The 13586-nt window shown below is 45.2% G+C and overlaps 1 protein-coding gene across 1 annotated transcript in view; it reads right to left on the reverse strand.

Moving 5' to 3' along the window:
* Positions 1-13586, reverse strand: part of LOC120894822 — a 102862-nt gene that overhangs the window by 36956 nt on the left and 52320 nt on the right. The window contains exon 5 of the mRNA XM_040297662.1: positions 4953-5260. Within this exon, the coding sequence (XP_040153596.1) occupies positions 4953-5260 (308 nt within the window). The remainder of the gene's footprint in view (positions 1-4952; positions 5261-13586) is intronic.

The following is a 13586-nucleotide window of genomic DNA, read 5'->3' on the forward strand; positions in this document are numbered from 1 at the left end:
TTTGAGTGCGACACAAAATGGATAAAATCCGAACGCTGTTCTCCTGGCACGCGATATTGCTGCAAAGTCGGTCTGTAGCATAACATTCCTATATCTAGCCCTGGGAGCAACCAAAAGGGCAACAGCAACTCTTGGAAACAGCACGAAACCACACGAAATAACATCCTGAGGGTATAGTTTTGAGCTACACCAAAAAAAAGGGATTTAAGCATACAACTCACAAAAATCCGCAAAGAAAACTTACAGCTCACGTAGTGAAATCTGCGATGCGGAAAAACTTCGTGTCGTTCCCCCAAGGTAGGGAGACTATTCATGTTTTGTTTCTCGTAAAATCCTATCCCTTCTCAGGGCAAAAAAAAAAAAACAAGTTGGGCTCTTAAATCGCTACCGTTTGGAAAACCCGGAAAACCCCGTATTATGACGCGCGTTCGTATTGAATATTTTATCTCTATGCCTCTCCATGGTTCCCTTCCCAGTTTCGTTTATGGGTGATTTTGTTACTGCGGTAAAACATTCGATCGCACAGGAGCGATAAATCCGGCCAAATGCTGGGGTTTTGGGCAGGCGGGGAAGATAATTTTGTGTCTATCGGGATTTTCCGGGTCGAATTCAAATGTTAAACGGTGCCGGGAGCGTATGGTTCATGTCTTAGTTCGGGGGGCCCGGTGGGTAAACTGAAGAAGACCATACGGTCACGAAAACTGCATTGCACTTCCGGGTCGTGCGGTTTGATAGTGGCTCGAAATGGAGCCAAAGTAACCACGGGTGAAGGTTAAGGCCACAAGGGGCTGAACAGAACTCGGTGCAAGAAATTGAAGCTTTCAACGTTTCCAGCTTTAAATTGGTGTTAATACACGTTGCAGCATAGTGGCGGCTTGTCGAAATTGGGCTCTCTGAATAGGTTTGAGGAATTTTGAGATTTTCCGTAGCTCTCCAAGCAGGTTGTACTGGGTTACAATGGGAACAAGCAATACAACGGTTACTATTTTGATGATGATTTTTTCCTCCTACAAGCATAGGAATAGGTAATGAGATATCTTCCGAAAATACTTGCAAACCATTAAAATAAGCGGAAACGGATCAAAAGTAACCGTTTCAGAGAATGACCGCGAAATGCCGATCGATGGTCGTCGAGGTGTTGTTCTCCGAACGCTGACAGCTTTCCATGAATACATTATTTATCAAAATAGAAGTAGCTTATTATTTCGCATAGCATGTTGCGGAATATTTTTGCCAAAATTAACTCAAAAGCTTTCAGATAAGTCAAGTAGCAGACAAGAAATTACCCACGGAAAGCAGTAGCATTCTGAGCTGAGCAACAAAGACAAGAGCAATGCAAAGTTTTGGGGGAGTTTCGTTAAAGCTTAAATCTAATCAAGAATAAGGTTTTTACGCTCTTTTTGGCGCTTATCATGGAAGTACAAAAAAAGAAGCTACTTCTAAGAAGATTCCCTTAAATCGATGTAGTATTTGTACTTCCACGTCCCGCTTTTGCTACAAAAAAAGCCCAATTTACGTCACTGTTCAAAACAAAGCCGATACAAACTGAAAACCCTCCAGGCTTCGGACACGACGACTATCCATCGCCAAACAAAGAGCGTCCCTCGAGAGAGATAGAGAGAGACAGAGAATCAATGTGCGAGTCACAGCAATTGTTTTGCAGTGAACATGCCACACAAAATTGATAAAAGCAGCGCACGCCCCCGAAGAATAGTTAATAGATTCCGCAAAATGATTGATGGTAGCGGGCGAGGATACCTCCTCGTGAATATTCATTCACACAAATCAGTCTTTGGGGCCGACGTATTCGACCACGTTCGACCCGGTCTCGCTACCCTGTGTGTGTGTTTTTTTTGTGTTTGCTACATCCACAACCCAGCCCAGATTGATTCCCCGTGACGCAAATAGGGCCGGAAAAGTTTTATGGAAAACAAAAACATCCGACAAACGGGTCGTGTTGGGAGAGTTTGTAACAGCGCAAAAAAAACGAGGAGCCTAGTGCCTTTCAAGTGCCGCTACCAGTTCAGTGGGAGGATGAGTGAGTGAACAGCACATCAGTAGCATCATCCAATTTACTGTTCCACTTGTCCTCCAGGAAACCAACCAAGAAAAAAAAACCCAGGAAGAATCGACAACGGATTCAAGCACGCAATGCAGGGCGGGCAGAAAAAAGCATGGCCACTTACAAAACTCTTGTACACCACCGTTGGGCGCCAAAACGGAAGACGTTGCAAAAGCACCCTCTTCGCAGCATCAACATCGTCATCTTCGGCGTGCCTTCTTAAGCGGACTGCCACTCCCCACCCTCCCCCAATCGAGTGCCTTTTTCAACCATAATGAGTTAATGGGAAGCTTAGTGGAGCTTTTGAGGTTTTTGGACCACACTTAGGAGTAGGGGGCGCTCTGTGTGGATCGTTTTTTTGTTGTTGCTTCCCACTTTTCTTACAGCTTCTTACGTGCCAAGAAACGTTATCCGGGGGGGGCGATAGTCCGGGAGCAGCGGGACAAACCATTCACTATCCTTCCTCCTTGGTTGGCTGATACCGGCCGGTTATAATCAATTTCAAGCTGACTTGCGGTTTTATGGTCAGCATCGTGTTGAGCCTTTTTGCGCTTGAAGTGGATACGGCGAATATAATTTAGAGTGAAAGTCAGAAGAGGTTTTGACGATGCGGGATGGCACACAAAGCACAAAACCACCCTGTAGTGGAGTGTTCGGGGAAGAGGGTTCCCTCCTTTTTTGCATTCATTATGCTGTAGCAATCCTTCAACGGTGCAACATCATCATGTTGGATGGCAAATTTAAAAAAAAAAAAGGAATTTGTATCAAAAAGTAGAAATTCATCGAACACTGCTCCCAAAAAGGAGCGCGATTGAAAAAAGCTAACGCTAAGCTCTTTAACTAAAAAGCAGCGCAAAAAAAGAAACAATTTTCCAGGAAAGCTTCCCGCCCAACGGAAATGGTCACTTGTTAGACAGCAGATTAGAACGTTTAGCGCTGATTGACAATGAAAAGCGATTTCCACCCTCCTGCTGTTGTGTTAGGGTGTTACTTGATGGAAGAAGTGAAAAGCACGAACCAGTGTCGTGTTTCTTCGAGCGTACGAGATGAGTGGAAGGCAACAGCGATAAAAAATGAATAAGAACCAGGCAAGCAGAGGCGAAAAAAGCCTCTTTTAATTAATCACCCCATCCTTGCACGGCTTACGCGCTGCTGCTTAATTAGTCTGAACTGGCTTTATCGGCTTGTTGAAAGCTACATAAAAAAGCTCTGTAGAAAGGCCTTCTGATTGGTTTACAAACAAGTGTCATTATCAAGAAAGGCGGCCAGAGCGGGGATGCTTCAGATAAACGTGCTGACTCAGTGCTGCTACACTCTTGTGAAGATTCATTCGCGGAACACGGAAGCGCTGGCTACCGGTTAAAGAGGCCATGTCTTTTTTATTCCTCTCCGCTCGTTTATTGCACGTTTGCTGCATAGTGGAGGTAAGGTGCACCTTCTAGTGCCTTCTTTTTCTCCGGCTTTACATTAAACGTTATTACTTGTGCAATGTAACGCACTGTCACTTGCAGTAAGTGTGGTGTAGTTTATCTGCTTAAAGAGAGAAAAAAAAAAACCTCCCAGCAGCAGTGTGCTCTTGAGCATGAAAAGAGTCCGAGAGGGAGGCCCCGGTTTGAGCGAGTCTTTTAAGCAAAGGCCCAGGAGGATGGCGCTGCAACACGGACGCGGAAACATCGTACCAAAGACATGTCAAACCAAGAACTTACGCGAGTGGCAGCTCAAAGGGAGAACAAAAACGAGTTGGTTTTCTAAGAAAAGAGCGTTTTACTTCTGTGTGTGTGTTACTACTACCTCTACAAGCACTTTCTGCACAGTCGATGTGTGCTTTAAAAGTACTTCGCTTATTAGATTTTGCGCTCGTGAACGGAAACCGGCATGACGGCGGGTACGACGATCGATACTGAGGGGTACGTTTGCCGGTGCAATGGAAAGTAAACAGACGTGCATCGAATGCAGCCGGTTGGCTTTCTTTGTTATCTTTACATATATTGCGTGTTTGCACATCCGGCATCCGGACAAAGGTTTGCCGCACTGTACGAGACATCGTTGCATTTCGCTTGTTCCGTGTCAGTCCCATTGTCAATGTATATTTAGGATTATTTTGAGTGAAATAAAAGGAAAAGAATTCTATTCTCGTGTATTAAACGAATTTAGTTAAACTGCAAGAAAATAATTAAATTTATTTGGAATGATTTTTCCCCTTTTTTGACATGGTTCAAGACGTCTCTGAAAAAGTCAAGAAACAGCAAAAGCCCAACGGGACACAACTTGCGAGAGCATGCAGATAGGACCGGTTTGCGGCCTTGGCAACTTGAACCGATCTGTCTAGCTTTACTTAACAATAGGGAAAACTTTACGTCTGCATCGTCTGTGTCCCTGTCTTTGGGGGGGCCCCAAGTCCCAAGTTGCAATCGTGTGCATTCGTAACAGATCTTTGTAACTCTTTTTTTGCTTTTGCTCCACCACCAAGTTGGTGCAAAACATCAAACCAGAACGGTTGGAATAAGTTTGTGCAGAGTTTTGAAATTGAATAAAGCACAAGATGATGGACGAGAAAAATGAGTTGCCGCAAACAAAGGACCCCGGGGCTGCTCAAACAACTCAAACCGCAAAAGTAAGCATCGTCAGCTTTAACAGCAGCATTAGCGTCTTGCTGTACTGCTGAATAGCCGCAAACAATGGACAGCCGTGAGAAGGTAGTGGTTAAGGAAGCACTCGAGCGCAGCTTGAAACCTGGGACTTCCTCCGTCAAGTCCCAATAAGCCCACCGACATTTCCCGCCGAACGTGGTACCCGGTGCATCCACCGGGTTGGTCATAAAGTCAGCCAGTCATCTCCTCCACGACGTACACTGTGAGCACAATAACACGAACAACCTTGCTATACTTACATTTAATGTACTGCTCGTTGCGCGCGATGACCTTCTCGGCGTTTTTCCGCGCCAGAAAGAACCATTCCGAGGTGTTGCCCAAGTAGTGGTACTCGAGCGCCAGATCCTTTACGAGCGAGGCGCCCTGGTCCGGGGGCGGCAGCCGGTAGGCGAACGGGCAGAACAGGCCCCGCTTGGCCGGATGCTGGTTCCAGTCGAAGCAGTTTCCGCCGGCAAAAATGTCATCGTCAAACTCCACCATCGACAGGACGGACGCGTGCAACAGGTGCTCGGACGCCTGGACGTCCGCGGACGAGAACTTGAAGATTCTGGTACAGCGAGCCGGGCAAGCGGGACGATATCCGGTGTGTGTGTGCATGGAAAGAAAGAGAGAATGTTAGAGGTTGTGTACAAAGAACATCTAATTAACTTTTGTGTCAGTTGTGTGCGTTTGTTCCGAGCTTTCGGTTTTACTGTCATCGCCGTGATCCAGTAAGCTACTTAATCGCTTAGAACTGCGCTAGAAAGTTCCGAAATAACTAGAGAAACACAACAAAAAAATGGTGAAGTTAAACCAAAGTCGACGGAGCCTGCCTGATGACAGCTCGTAAACGTTTTATCTAGCAGCTTATCGTTTGCTAGGAGGATGGGTCTTTATTATTATTTTTCTGTTCCATTTTTTTTGCCGACAAACTCACTTCCAGACAAGGTTAAAAGCTTTCCAATGGTTGAAGTTTGCTGATAAAGATAAACTGTCCTGTGCCGCTCGGACGCAAATAATGTTCGCGGCAAGCAAGATAAAATGACAGCACCGGGGATGCGTAACCTTCATCGTGGCAGGTCTCTGCTTTGTTCGTGTTGTTTTAATACGTTGTTGAAAACCATTATACTACTAAAACATTAAATTTAAGTGTCAAAATTCTTGGGGTAATCAACCAATTGAAATTAATCTGATCAATAACTATAAATCCTTTAATAGATGTTCCACGGAACGATCTCTTGTAACAAGTAATGGTATAAGCAAATCAAACAAATGTTTAGCAGCTCAAGAAATCGTTTTAATAATCACAAAATACTGCCTATAATTCTCCTGTATAAAGTGTCAGACAAATTATGAGACAACGGCGGTTTGAAAAAGACTAAAGAACATGAAGTCACTGCCTTGCGGAAATTAAGAAAAAATTGAAATGTTGAAAGAAGTATCATTAAGTTTTAATCACCCTGATAATGACTGGAGGATAAGTTTAAGACACGTCTGAAGAACACATCCTTCAGAATGAAATATTTCTCACATTATGAGACCACACACAAATCAAGCACCCAACAAAAAGAAAACCTCTCCAAGATATCGCACACAACAACGGCGCCACCTGAACCCCTCAACCCACTTCCCGCAAGGTCTTGTCGGACGGATAATGGGGCCCTCATCTTCAAATCAAGACAAATTGACAAATATTTCACCACAAAACTGCCCACCCCAGAGTGTGCGGGTTCACCGTGTCCCGGCAAACCCCCCTCGGAAAGTTGGCCCAAAATTGGACGAAATGTGCTGTGTAATACATTTTCTCTCCTCGTTTTTTTGATTTTCTTTCCTTTCGACCATCCCCCCTTATGGAAACCACAAAACCCCAGCCCGGCATGGGGTCCGGCTATCGCTCGAAAGTAATGTACCGCCATCGAAACTTTATCCTTCAGTGGTGATGGTGACTTCAGTGCGCCAAACCAAGCTGCGCCGAGAGTGCCTAAAAACACACACCATGCAGAAAGAACGCTGGCAGGCTGTCCGGATGGGATGTTCAGGTCCATCAATCGGGAAAAAGGCTCCGGGTAAGTCCGCGTCCTTGCCCGATGGGCCAACCTATTCATTATGCCGCAAGGAGCAGAAAAGCTGAAGCAAAGACGATGCTTTGAAGCATCCCATTCCCAACTCCCATCGGCCAAGGTCCATCTCGATATGACGCGCGCGCGTACCTTTTCTCGCCTCCATTTTCTTCGATAGCCATCTTCGATGATTGATTACCGTATACTTAGCGAATCAATTTGCAACACTCGGGGCGTTTAATCACTCTGATCCAGCTACCCATGGAGCCAATCCCATGGAAAGGGAGGCTCTATGCGGCGTGGTTCCTTTCTCTCAAAATTTCACCTCTCCCATCCCATTGAAATCGTAGTTGCCTGGAGAGGGAAAATTAGCCCAAACCCATTAGTGCAGCGTTGACAGAGAGCGGAGGGAAGAAAAAGGTGTTTGTACCCAGCCACAGCATGGTGCCATACAGCTGGCCGCCGCCGGGAGCGGGAACCTTTTTCGCTCGGTCAAACAACACGTGACACAATGAATTGGCCAACGACGGAAGGGTATCAAATTCTTGCCACACACAGAATGACCATGTGTCACCATGAGGGGTAGCAGCTTAGTAAATTCTTCTCCGAATTCGTCCCCCAGTTTCGTGTCGTCAAATGTCAAACGCTGATGCTGTGCCGGTGAAGGGACGGTGCTTAAAACAATGGCGCTACATCAGGCACAAAGCGAACGGTGGAAAAGCGTTGAATTCTTCATTAGCAATCCGATTAATTCCACATTTTCATCAAGTTGGAGGGGAAGCAGAAGCAGAGAAGTTTGAGGCTTTGCGGCTTTGGGGTGTTTGCTCCTTAGGGGGGTGGAGGGAAAAAAGCTTTTATTTGGAGTGCTCTTTTTCACTGCTCCCGTTGGACAATGTAGTTCACATTGTGACCAAGGCATGAAAGGGACTGAATAAGCAATGTGTGAACTAGTGATGGGAAAGATGAAGTTTTGCTCTAAATCCGACAAGCTCAGATTTTTTTTTTGAAAGCGTTTCCAGATAGCAGGTTCGGAATCAGTTACCAGAATTTGAGCTGGAATTTTGATATCTCCATGAGAATATCCATGAGGGTCCTATGGTTTGGGTCCTATGCAGCTACGATTGTATCGATAGCCGCCCTACCCAAAGCAATAACCCAAATTTACGATTCTGGGACAGATTACGTTTTAAAATCGTCTAATTTCAAATTCAAGAACTGACTCTGTTTTCGGAGCCAATTGTTTTACAAATTTCTGAGCTGATTGCGATTTTTCGGGCTAATTTCAATTCCGGAGCAGATTCTGGCTCCGGAGCCGATTCCGGAATCGGAGACGGCTCCGGAATCTTCTCCGGAGTTGACTTCGCAGTTGGCTCCGGAATTGGATCCGGAATCGATTCCAGAATCTGCTCTGGAATTGGAATCGATTAAAGAATCGGAACTAGCTCCGGAATTAATTATGAAAAAAATATTAGAAACTGGGAAGCTCCGATTCCGAGCTCTCACCACTAGTGTAAATCACATAACAACTAACTGCATTTGCTAAATTTCAGCAAACCCCCACACTTAAATGTGTAGGCAATGAAAGTTAGAACTCCCGGGTATCCTCGGGGCTTGGCTAGCGGCTTTAATGTGCCCTGCTTCGATAGTATCATTCATTTGGCGAGAAAAGGTCAGCTGGAAAATGCATCAGGGGTGCGTAGGCAAAAGGTCAGTGTGATTACCATAGAGGTCCATAGATTATCTAAATAGCAGCAGACGGACAGTGTAAATTACCTACTAGTATCGCTCGACACACTCCATTGTTTTGGACCGTTTTTGTGTGTATCAAAAGCCAACCACAGGCCCAAAGCCTTTTCAGCATGGCCCACAACAATGTACGCTAAAACTTTCATTGATTTGTTGGCACGTGTATCCCCCGTAACATGATAATGCCGGACCATTGTTATCTTACTCTCCCCCCCCCTCTCTCTCTCTCTCTCTCTTTCTACCATGGGAATAAATCATAGCACTGGGTTTCACAAGCTGTGGTTAGTGCAGCCGTGGATTGTAAACTCGTTATGATTTAATTCAAATAACCTTCTTTAAACATTCGCTCGCTCGGTGCGGAGGTTAAAGCTCTTGTACCGTTGCTGTTGTGCTGGACCCCTTGTGCAATCGGGGGCTGTACGATACATTACTCCTCGCCCATTGTGTGCCAACAGTGGACGAGCGTAATACACACACACACACACTAGTACACTCATGAGCATGCATGAGGAATGGTCATGGAAAAATGGAGCAATGGTTCGACTGCACTTCCATTCTCCCGTATACAATAGGACTTTTCAACATGGGGGCAGCAAGGTTCTAGCTCGGGTGTGTGTGGAAGCTGCCCAGCCGCACTTCCCATTTTGTAACATTGCTGCTGCTGCTGTAAGCTGTTTTGTTGATATTATGATCTGGTCCTTAGTTTTCGCTAAAACTCCACAGGGAGGCAGACTCTTCGTTGGCTTCATTAATGCGAAAGCGCACGACGATGATGCTGATGATGATGATGTCCTACTCAGCTCGAGCACAGAGACGAACTTGTCGAGTGTACCGTTCATACACACAGAAGTGCTACAACAAAAAAAAACCGGAATTGTCATGAATGGAGATCATTCTTATCGCATGGAATTGAAGCTGAACAGAGCCCGTCCCGTGCGTCCGGCGCGCTTATTATTTCAAGTGCTTCCTGGTGCTTGGGCGAATTCTGAGAATAAAAACGGAGCAAAACCCAGCGTAGGATGTGTACACGCATGTGAGCTCGGCAGCATTTCGCTACTAATGGGGTACCGTTGTGCTGTGGAACAAAGCCCGGAAGTCAAGGGGACACAAAACTTACTCGCTCGATTCTTTCTCCTTTTTGTGTGTGTGTGTTTGTGTTGGGTTTTGTGGTTTGTAACATTGTGGTTTGTGCACGTGGAGAGGTCATGCAACCCCTTTCTCTACGCCAGTGGTACGAGTTGTGCTCATTTAATGCCGCGCAATTGTGAGCGCGAATGTGAATGCTTTCGTGCATGGAAAAGGGGCTCACTGGAACTGAACTGCAAATTGAAACTGTTGTATGGGAACAGTGAACAGGTTAAGGTGTAATTCCAGAAACGAAAACTTAAGTTACACTATCAAGTCAACCACTATTTGAGCTCAAAACAAGCTCGAAAAAAGTGTTTAATTGAGATATTTCTTACCAATGATTGGATTGCAACAAAGCCAATCGTGATCAATTACCATTTCACGCACAAACACATTTCCTCCATCACATAAATCGCCTCACTCGTGCCAATTTGAGCTCAATCATGCCCATTAACATGCATGTAAGTCACGGCATTATGCGAACCGATACTGCTTTACATATCGTTTTAAATATAAAGACATAGGCCACGCAACACTAGACGCAATTTGTATTTCAATTAAATCGCTCCATGCTACCTCACGGCCCCTATTGGCATCCAGGATCCACACCTGGGCCAAACGATCCCTTCCCACCGAGCCACATCAACCCCCGGAGTCGTGTGGTTTTGATCCTTCCGCTACAGAGCATGAGTCGGAAGATTCAAGCATGCTGCATGGTTACGTTCCAACAAGTACGTTCATACATGCACACACCCATACAGACAAACAAAACTAACGCAACTAACCTTTTCCCAGCAAAACAAAACCATCCACTTGCCACCTGCTCACAGGAAGATCGGTGAGCTGTGTTCTTGGGCAAACACACCGGCGAACGTTTTTGCGTGGTAACGCATGAGGTGGTGTCTGCCCGGGCCCATCATTCATTGCCCGGAACCAATTTAGCTTCCCCGATAGGCTCGAGTGGCTCGATTGACTGCTTCGCAATTCAAACAAAACGGTACTACTGCTACTCTTTCCCACCTCCCTCCTCCTTCACACTGTACCGTTCTTCCCGCATACTCATCGGGCCATCTACAGAGGCATCTGCCGTGCCAGAGAAGGCTAAAGATGTGGCTGAACACGAAATCCAATCATCGATACCGACAAGCATTTTATGTGTGCCGTTTGCAAAGGGAAGCGAAGAAGAAGTTGGTGGGAGTATGCGTGGGCTTCGATCACAGGAACCCGGAAGGGAAGCAAACAACACACTTCGGCCCCGGTCGGATCGGGTCGGGTCGGAGAGAATCCGAAATTAATTAATGGAAGCACTCACAACCAATTAACGTCAGGTGGAATAGCAATTTGCCCGTTTTCTTAAACCGAATGCGGCAGCACTTCGCTCATTAGGAGAGCTTTCGAGGCAGCAGGAGCTTCGAGCTTTGGGAAGAGAAATCGATGTCATTGTGTTGTCGATCTGTGTGTGTATAAGTTCACCCGTTCATTCCCGAAGAAAAAACACACGAGAGCAACAAATGCAGAACACCACCAAGCCACCAGAAGGACGTTTCTTCCTACAGTCGGCATCACACTTTCACTGATGCTGTGCCCTCCGTGCTGTGGCTTGATTTTCTCCCATTGCTCTCAAGTGTGCCGTGCTGAGCCGATCGATCTTCCTGGCACTGCCAGCAAGTATATATTCGTCCCAGTAAGCTGTGCTGCGCTCAAGACAGCAGCAAAGCCTGCTCAAGATCAATTCTTTGCAACACTTCATTGATGGTTCGCGATACGGTTCAGCGGAGCGTGCGAACGGTAACCACGGAATGGAAGAAATCAATGGCGTATACCGGGCTTCGGTTCGCTTTTCTGTCACGTCTTTCGGCTCCCACCTCCCCCGCACCCACTCAGACCAGATTAAACGGCACTTGACTTTGGGGTGCAATCTGGGATGGGGGAGAAGGAAACGGAGTAACGGCAGTTCAAGGTCTATTCTACTGGCACGGCTGAAAGGAGGACGTACACGTCTTATGCCTTTATTTGCTGGCAATGCTTGAACGGTTTGCCAATGGAGTGTGTTTCTGTTCCACTTGCCACGGGTAGTGAGTTGGCACTTTGTTTTCGGGTGTTCTGTGGCAGGGTAGGGTGTCTTGGTTGATACGCAGCCACATAATGGTGCCGTGCCACACGCGGGATACGCGGGGACGGATGCGCAAGACGACCACAGCGCTGGGGCGGGGAAGACCACGACAAGTGTGATCGAATGTGACGTATTAGAAGCACGGGCGTACAATCGAATTTCATCCATCTCCGTTAATAAGGTGCGTGTGCGAAACAAGGGCTTGCGCAGCAACCGGTTGGGCAAACCGCACACGCATGGGGGCGGTTTTTGCGGGGTAAACTGAATTATTTCTTCTAAGCATTTTTCTTTCCCGAGGCTACAGGTACGAAGAAGCACTTAAGAAACGGGGCTATTATTTCAGAAGTAAGCTGGTTATGGTTATGGGTGGAAAGGCGAAATAAGTGTTCCACCATCGTCTAGAGCTGAAAGTATGTAGGATGTAAGCTATTAAAGGATATCCATAAATTACGTAACGCTTATGTATGGAGATAATTAAATTGCAAAGATTTAAGCAGTCTTATCAAGTAGCTACAATCTCAACCATTCTCAACGGATGACAGCGATGAAAATAAAACTCACATAAAAATATTTTTTTATTGACTGAAACAACAATATAAGTAAAATAACATTGGCAAAAGTGAACAGATTGACGTGTATGAAATATTGTTTGTGTTTAGCCAACATTTGTTGCAATAGAGTGAATAAGGCTTTGATACAATATTTTGAACTAACTTTCAATTCACGGATCTTTTTTATCATTCATCGCCTGGTAATAATTTTTATTTAATGATCATTGATGTTTTATTTTTCTGTCAATTGATCACATTAGGATGCAGTAAGAACATATACTGCCAGTTATGCTCCATATTGGTAAAGTAATGGTTCGAATCCCGTTCAAACACCATTTAAAGTATGGTTCCGAGTTATCCTCTTATGCGGATTTGGAGATAAGCGGATTTTGACAGTTCATCTGTAAAATCAGTACAAATTGCTTAAAGAATTATTAAATAGAAATGCTGCTTCAAAGATTTTGAAATCACTAAAAAACCAGAAATATCATAAATTAAAACTTAACGAATTAAAACTAATGAATAAAAGTACTAAATTTGATTAAAAAAAAAACATTCATCCAATGTAACTTGGCTTAAAAACGCGAAATTCGAGAATTTCTCGGGAATGCCTAAACCACGTATCTCGGGAGCAGGCCATAATTATTATACCAAAATAATTGTTCTGTATGATAGGTACGGGTAGACGGACTAAATGATGCTTGAACCCACCACGGGATGTTTGTACATACGAGTTGACAATTGCACCATGGGACGGCCCGCTTTATGAAAATAAAAATGTAAAAAAGATATTACAAAACGATAGTAAATTTTAACTGATATACAATTGAAGAATTATTGAAAGCGTTACGCAATTTATGGAAGACCCCTTACAGTGCACTTATAATGAGTGGAACGTATTTTTGAGCGCTCGCAATCAATCAGTAATGGTAATAGCACCACCCATACAGTAGACGAACCATAATTTTCCTCTGGGCTTCCGAAGCGGATGGTTTGCCTTGTGCCTTTGATGATGTGCGGCTTCTGTCACCCAGGCAGCGCATCACAAAATGATAAAGTTTTTATGAAGCACTGATGGACCCGTATCGTGGTGTACTGTACGTACCTACGTACCGCCTACATGGATCGATGGCAACTGCAGCTGCAGCCGAGTTGCCATCGTGATACCGTTTTGATGCAGTTCATCAGTACCGAACGTCCGAGATTGATACCGGATCCAATCAAAAGCTTCACCCGGGCGATGTGACGATGGCAAAACAACATAACACACGCAAAAAAATCCTTCATGTAAACCCC

Source organism: Anopheles arabiensis, chromosome 2, assembly GCF_016920715.1.
Source record: "Anopheles arabiensis isolate DONGOLA chromosome 2, AaraD3, whole genome shotgun sequence".
In the NCBI taxonomy this organism is placed as follows: Eukaryota; Metazoa; Arthropoda; class Insecta; order Diptera; family Culicidae; genus Anopheles; species Anopheles arabiensis.